The 8,432-nt window shown below is 38.5% G+C and overlaps 1 protein-coding gene across 1 annotated transcript; it reads left to right on the forward strand.

The window, feature by feature from the left end:
• The first annotated feature begins 1,153 nt into the window (after positions 1–1,153).
• c8a (complement component 8, alpha polypeptide) lies at positions 1,154–6,276 on the forward strand. Its single transcript, XM_056465532.1, has 5 exons — positions 1,154–1,391; positions 2,887–3,006; positions 3,102–3,259; positions 5,016–5,241; positions 5,945–6,276. Exons 1-5 carry the CDS (start codon positions 1,154–1,156, stop codon positions 6,091–6,093), a joined length of 891 nt encoding a protein of 296 aa, XP_056321507.1. The 3' UTR covers positions 6,094–6,276.
• Positions 6,277–8,432: the final 2,156 nt, after the last annotated feature.

Here is an 8,432-nt window from a genome sequence, read left to right on the forward strand (position 1 = left end):
AGAAAAATAGAAACAATTGAGAAAACACGACAACACACAAATTCTCACTACACCTGCAAATGCAGAAACGCACTGCAAATAGCACAGAGCACAACAGAAATGTGTCAAGGACCCACAAAAAATGTTCTGGGGCAATTCATCAGATTATTAGGGCTAAAACACACAGTCAAGCTCAAATTTATTTAGGTATGAATAATTACAGGCCTGACTGTATACAAATAATTGTATGTTCAAAACATCAGCCAGTTCAGTCTCAAAAATAAAACATTTACAAAATAAAGTTGATATATGCACAGCACAAATCGCAATACAAATTACAATTTGTATATTAAAAACTAAATTCATAAATACAACACACAATTTGAATTCGCAAGTAAAAATCATGAATATTTGCGCCAAATGAATTGGATTTGTGTATTTACGAATTGTGTTTCGAACTTTGTGATTAAATTTGTGTATTTACGAATCGTGTTTTGAATTGACGAATTGGATTTCTGTATTTTACGAATTAAATTTGTGTACTTACGAATCGTGTTTTGAATTGACAAACTGGATTTGTGTATTTACGAATTGTGTTTTGAATTAACGAATTGTATTTGTGTATTTACGAATCGTGTTTTGAATTAACGAATTGTATTTGTGTATTTACGAATCGTGTTTTGAATTAACGAATTGGATTTGTGTATTTACGAATCGTGTTTTGAATTAACGAATTGGATTTGTGTATTTACGAATCGTGTTTTGAATTAACGAATTGGATTTGTGTATTTACGAATCATGTTTTGAATTTTGTAATTGAATTTGTGTATTTACGGATTGTGTTTTGAATTAACAAATTAGATTTGTGTATTTTTGAATCGTGTTTTGAATTAACGAATTGGATTTGTGTATTAATGAATTGTGTTTTGAATTTTGTAATTGAATTTGTGTGTTTACGGATCGTCTTTTAAAATTGACGAATTAGATTTGTGTATTTTTGAATCGTGTTTTAAATGAATGAATTGGATTTTGCAAATGTGAGTTGTATTGTGGATGCGTGAATATTTTTTTTGTAAATGTATTCTTTTTGAGACTTGCTCCATAGTATTTTTCCGGATAATGCCTGGGAAACCTCATGTAATTCACTTTACACTATTTTTTCCATGTTTAGGAGATGGGCTTCGTCCAGCTGTTGTCAAAAATACAAACATCTCAGTTTAAGATGAGGAGCAAAGACCTGGTTCTGGATGAGGACATGCTCTGGGCTCTTTCTGATCTGCCTGATCACTACCATTTCGGCGCATATTCACAGTTTTTCAATGAATACGGCACGCATTACATCACGGAGGGAACCATGGGTGGGCTCATGGATTACGTCGCTGTTGTGAACATAAATGAAATGGAGGAAAAAAGTAAGTTAAATACGCATGATACATACAAATGACATGGTATTACAGGTTTTATTTTAAACAGCAGTTTTTATAGGAGTTGTTGAGATTTGTTGAGAAAATTTACTGACAATGTAGAGAAGTCTTAAGCTAAGAGTGAGGGCGGGGTTTACCTTGTTGCTATGAATGATGTCAGTATGGTTACTAACTATGTGCACAGTGATTGGCTGATGGGGCGGATCTCTGTCAGAATAATTCTTGGAAACTTTGTAGAGCTCAGTATTATTTTGACAGGGACGCCACTAGGAGAGGGAAGTTAGGATGATTCTTAGGGTCCATACACTTTAGGGGGCCCCAGGAGTTACTATTAGGCACCCCCAATCAACCTATGCATTTTTGGAAAATCTGAACTTCAGTGGATATTCGCGCTGCGTTAATCAATCAGGAGCTTGCTCTTGTAGGGGCATGATTATGACGTAGCACCTGATGTTGGTGTCCCGGGGGAAATCCTCCAGCCGACACCGGACAACAGCTCATCAAACTGGGCTGGCCTCAGTCTGAAGCAACGCTAAAAGCCTCTATCAGGTCTAGTTTCTGGAGGAGCTGAAGAACTCAGAGCTGCTGCACCTCTGAAAGGATCTAGTGGACTCAAGACACAGCACCGAACGAATCTATGCTGTTTTTCAGCCTTCCTAAAGCACATGAACACAGCTATTCTCACAGTAAAGTCTATGTTAGCTATTTAGACAGAAGCCCGCCCATGATGAGAATCCGTGTCTGTTGTGAAGTGAATGTGACACGCGAATAAAGCGGATTTGACACGTTGTGATGTTTTGTGAATATGGTCCCTGAGCTACAGTAGATGTTTTCATGTTCAAGCACAAGTGAGGTTTATTAATAAACTAATTTCGAGAGGATCACGTGCTTATAATTTATTACAGCCGGTCTCGTATTAAGCTAATCAGTATCATCCAATCATATGAGCCATAAGCTACTATAAATAACCACAGTTTTCAGGCCACTTTATCTTCGTTTGGAAGAAACCCCCCTTCCTCCCCATTCTCCTCCTTCACCTTAGATCGGGCGGCACGGAGGCCCAGTGGTTAGCACTGTTAGCCCCACAGCAAGAACACTGCCAACCCTGGTCCTGTCAGGTCGGTAGGTGTTTCTGTGAGGAGTTTGTATGTTCTCCCCGTGTCCGCGTGGGTTTTCCCCGGGTTCTCCGGTTTCCTCCCACTATTAAAAAAAAAAAACAAACAAAAAAAAAAAACATCATGCATAACAATGAAACATTTGTCAGCCCCCTTTCTTTTCCTCACGTGTTCCCTTAGCTACTGCAGACGGGGAGTTCTGAGATCCACCGAGCTCAGGCTCCCCTCTCGCTCTGCAAACGGGAGGAAGCCCCGGGCTCGAGGATCCCTTGAGCTCGGGGCTCTCTCCCGGGACAGCATGCCAAACAAGCTATTGATGAATCATCAGCTAAGTGTGAACTCTTGAATTACTTTTATTTTCTTACTAGAAATGACTGGGCAGCTAATGGGATCATGCATTGGTGGATCATTCGGGCTGGTGTTTATGGATAAAATCAAAGCTGAAGTAAAAGGAAAATCATGTGGAAAAGTTGCGACAAATGAGAAAAGTACGTGACCCGGAGCCCCATTTATTTTCATAAATTTCTCAGTGTTCATAAATTGTAAATTAAATACTCTTTTATAATAATTTTATCTTCAACAGCTGGTGATGAATCCAACAGCGCTATTAAGGATGTGTTTGGCTTTGTGAAGGGTGGAAACACAGCCTCCAGCGCTGGAACTTTGGGTATCAAAGATGCTAAAAGTTACAAGGATTGGGGGAAGAGTCTGAAATATAACCCTGCGCTAATTGAGTTTGAGGTGCTGTTTTCTTACCACCTAAATTAGTTTGTCATTTAGATGTTTCATGCATTGTACTGCTGGACGTCATTATGCATTGTGTTGCTTTTGGATAAGAGTATCGTCTTGATTCAGTCAGAAAAAAATAAATGCTAAATAGCCCATAAACTATATTTACATTAAGAACTGTGGCGAAATTCGTTTGGGAATTCAATTCTGCTTCATAGATTTTCAAAATACATCACTAATCTCTCTTGAATTAATTCTTAGCATATTTTATAACAGCAGATGGCGATGTAGGCTAGTTTTTAACAGCAGACGGCGCTCTAGGCTAGTTTTTAACAGCAGATGGCGCTCTAGGCTAGTTTTTAACAGCAGACGGCGCTCTAGGCTAGTTTTTAACAGCAGATGGCGCTCTAGGCTAGTTTTTAACAGCAGATGGCGCTCTAGGCTAGTTTTTAACAGCAGATGGCTCTCTAGGCTAGTTTTCAACAGCAGACGGTGCTCTAGGCTAGCTTATAACAGCAGATGGCGCTCTAGGCTAGTTTTTAACAGCAGACGGCGCTCTAGGCTAGTTTATAACAGCAGATGGCGCTCTAGGCCAGTTTTTAACAGCAGATGGCGCTCTAGGCTAGTTTTTAACAACAGATGGCGCTCTAGGCTAGTTTTTAAAAATATACGGTGCTCTGGGCTAGGTTTTAACAGCAGATGGCGCTCTAGGCTAGTTTTTAACAGCAGACGGTGCTCTAGGCTAGTTTTTAACATCAGATGGCGCTCTAGGCTAGTTTTTAATAATATACGGTGCTCTAGGCTAGGTTTTAAAAGCAGACGGCGCTCTAGGCTAGTTTTTAACAGCAGATGGCACTCTAGGCTAGTTTTTAACAATATACGGTGCTCTAGGCTAGGTTTTAACAGCAGATGGCGCTCTAGGCTAGTTTTTAACAGCAGATGGTGCTCTAGGCTAGTTTTTAACAGCAGATGGTGCTCTAGGCTAGTTTTTAACAATATACAGTGCTCTAGGCTAGGTTTTAACAGCAGATGGCGCTCTAGGCTAGTTTTAACAATATACAGTGCTCTAGGCTAGTTTTTAACAGCAGACGGCGCTCTAGGCTAGTTTTTTACAATATTCGGTGCTCTAGGCTAGTTTTTAACGGAAGACGATGGTCTAGGCTAGTTTTTTACAGAAGGTTGGACTCTATGCTAGTTTTCAACAGCAGACGGCGCTCTAGGATAGTTTTTAACAGTAGACGGTGCTCTAGGCTTTTTTTTCACAGCAGATGGCGCTCTGTGCTAGTTTTCAACAGCAGACGGCACTCTAGGCTTTTTTTTCACAGCAAATGGCACTCTATGCTAGTTTTCAACAGCAGACGGCGCTCTAGGCTTTTTTTCACAGCAGATGGCGCTCTATGCTAGTTTTTAACAGTAGACGGCGCTCTAGGCTTTTTTTCACAGCAGATGGCGCTCTATGCTAGTTTTCAACAGTAGACGGCGCTCTAGGCTTTTTTTTCACAGCAGACGGCGCTGCAGGCTAGTTTTCAACAGAAGATAGCACTCCAGGCTAGTTTTTAACAGCAGTTGTCGCTCTAGGCTAGTTTTTATAGCAGATGGCGCTCTAGACTAGTTTTTAAAATCTCAATAGAACTTTGAATGTAAATATGCCAAAAATTTGGCACAGTCTTACTCTTCTTGTATGAACAGTCAGAATGAAGGCTCTGGCCATACTAGTAGTTATATAATTCTGGTAGTTTCAATGTTAATATATATCATTCTGTCATAGATTCTACCAATCTATGAGCTGCTGCGTTTAAGCACCGCCGCTGAGCAGCTGAGCCCTAAGTTGCCCCATCTGAAGATGGCCTGGGAGGAGTACATGCAGAACTTTAACCCATGCCGCTGCGCCCCCTGCATGAATAATGGCGTTCCAGTGCTTTCCGGGACAGACTGCAGTTGTTTATGTAAAAATGGATACACTGGTGCTGCCTGTGAGGAGACTGAACGGAAAGGTAATGCAGCCCGTAATTTTCACTTCATAAATATTTGTAGTTATTAAAAAACTGTAGTAATTTACAGTAAATACTGTAGTGTTTTGACTGATACTTTAGCTAATTTTATTATGCTGTAGTATTTACACTTTATTTGTGAATGCTACAGCATACTGTAATATTTACTATGGTAAACAGATCAACTGTAATAGTACGCTTTGTTTTTACTACAGTATAGTGTGGTGTATTGTAGTATAATATACCCTGTACAGTATTGGGTCATTTGTTTATATTACTAATGTTGTTGTGTTACCATAGCAACAGTATGATTACCTTAACAAATTAAAGTCCGAAACAAAGCCATGTGTTGAATCTGCCACTATGCTGACACACAGGCATTAGTAGCTCCGCCCTCTTTTGAAGAGAGCACAATCTCATTTGAATTTAAAGCGACAGTCACCAAAATGGTACAATTTGACTTGAGTAGTGATCGTCTTTAAGGCTTTAAATGTCACTAATCTGTTGCAAAATAACTAGTTAAGCATTATGTACTGTCCCCTTAGCAAAGATCAAATAAATTAGTCATCATAAATGAGTTACTAAAACTATTATGCTTAAAATGTGTTGCAAACAACACTTTGGAAGTATTAGAAAATTATTGAAGGAGTTATTTTGTCCTCAACTGTATTAAACGAGGCCTTCATGAGTGTTTGTCTTCTAACAGGCCCCACAGATGGAGTGTGGAGCTGCTGGAGCTCCTGGTCTTCATGTTTATTTGGAAAAAAGACACGAAGTCGAGAATGCAACAATCCCTCGCCAAAAGACGGCGGTCTGCCTTGTCAAGGAAAGAGCACGCAGAAAAAATCCTGCTGAAATTTAAATAACTCTTTAGGATATACCTTTACCAGCTATTGTTGTGTTAAAGGTAGTTATTCTATGGTTATTTTTCATAATAAAGAAGACTTTTATTTTGAATAACATCTCAAGCGATATAAGCTGATTGCTAAATCAATGTATATTTTGGGAGATTTTGTCTTAAAAATATTAAAGCGTCCCACTATGCATATTTTTTGACCGTCTCCGCCTCCTGAATCATTCATTCTATTATTTTCATTTTATTTTATCATGCTTTTCTTGAATCCATTCTATCCTTTGCTTTGGTGTCGTGGTTTGGGAATCTCTCTGTCAAGAATAAAAACTCACTAAAGCAAATAGTTAAGTGGTCCAGTAAGCTAACTGGGGTGTCACTAGCTAATCTAGAGGCTGTGTACACCAAGCAGCTAAAGAGAACCACAAATTCAATTTTAAGTGACACTGCTCATCCCCTGCACTCAGAATTTCAGCTCCTTCCTTCTGGTCGCAGGTTTCTAGTATTAAGCTGTAGAACAGAACGATATAAACATAGTTTCATACCAGCAGCCATTAGATATTTAAATAAGGCATAGACTAAAGCAGAGGTATTTCGGTGACCTGTATATTTTTATCGATTTTGTTGTTACTGTGTGAGTTCCTTTGTGTGGCACTGTTGTGAGATGAGGACTCTTGACTGCAAACCAAATCTACCTTCGTGTATAAATAAAGTAACCTAACCTAACCTAACCTAATTCTTGGAAAAATATCTGTTTGAAGCAAATTTAATTTGGTATAATTTGAATCTTAATTTTAATATATATTTTTGTTGGTCAGTTATCTACTAGATAAAATAGAAGGACGAATAACAAATGATGTGAAGTGCTTTAAAACAAGTTCACTATATGCTTCAGTGCCAAAACACGAACTGGATTGTCAAATAAAATAATAATCTAGCCTAAATAAAATGAAAGTGAAATATTCACAGTTTCAGCAAAGCCTATATTAAGCTGTTTTCACTGTTAATGACAAAACTATCCATTGCACAGGTCAATTACAATTTAATTTAATCAACTAAGTGATTTGAATAAGCAGGACAGGCATTTACAAAGAACTCACAGCAGCACTGAATGTGTTCCCACATTACCTCAGAAGAACAAACTCTGTTGAAGGGGTGAGAGAACTCAGAAACTCGTTGTGAAAATGAAGATGTCTGCTTATTTGTGACAGTCTGCCAGATAAAATTGTTTGAAACACCTTGAATGGTAGCGGTTCCATGCGAGGAGGCTGCGCAGCTGGATCTGAAATGTCAGATGAAAGAGACACCGGCTCGGCCTGGAGTTTCCCCGGCTCAGGTGCTGTTGAGACTGCAAGAATTGTAATTTATAGTGTGGGGGAAAAACTGTGGATCCAAAGACACTTGGCGTGCTGGATTCACCTGGTTTGTTGGCAAACAGGTTGCGAATCCATTCCCTGGCAGTTCATGGGTCCTTCACTGGGTCTTTTCCCACTTTCCAAAGACATCTGTTTTTGCTGCTTGAGGATTAAATTTTAGTGCTCAAGTGACCGAGATGCAACCGAGAGATGTAGTTCACCTCAGATCTTGAAAATAAGATAGACGCTTAAAAACTAGCAAACACTTTGAAAATGAAAGTCAGAACTATGATTCAGTGCAAACAAACACCAGACACCCAGTAGCTTATTAATAATGTTAAAGAGCTTTAATATGTATTCATATACTGTAGATTACAACCCACATCAGTGCAGTGGCTGCTATTTAAATGTTTCTATCGTGTTGCATTGTGTTTAGTGCAGACAAATCGCTTGCAATTGGAATCTTGTCACATAGCATACAGTTAAATCAAAAATATTCACCCTCCAGTGAATATATTTTTCTATTTCAATATTTCCCAAATGATGTTGAACAGATTCAGGAAATTTTCACAGTATTTCCTATAATATTTTTTCTTCTGGAGAAAGTCTTATTTGTTTTATTTCTGCTAGAATAAAAGCAGTTTTAATTGTTTTAAAGCCATTTTAAGGTCAATATTATTAGCCCCTTAAGCAATATTAGTTTTGGATTGTCTCCAGAACAAACCACTGTTATACAATGACTTGCCTAATTACCCTAACTTTACCCTAATTACCCTAGTGAAGCCTTTAAATGTCACTTTAAGCTGAATACTAGTGTCTTGAAGAATATCTAGTGTAATATTATTTACTGTCATCATGGTGAAGATAAAAGAAATCAGTTATTAGAGATGAGTTATGTTTAGAAATGTGTTGAAAAAAATCTCTCCGTAGAACAGAAATTGGGGAATAACACTTATATATAACAGGAATAACAGGAGGACTCATAATCC

This window comes from Danio aesculapii, chromosome 2, assembly GCF_903798145.1.
Source record: "Danio aesculapii chromosome 2, fDanAes4.1, whole genome shotgun sequence".
NCBI lineage: Eukaryota > Metazoa > Chordata > Actinopteri > Cypriniformes > Danionidae > Danio > Danio aesculapii.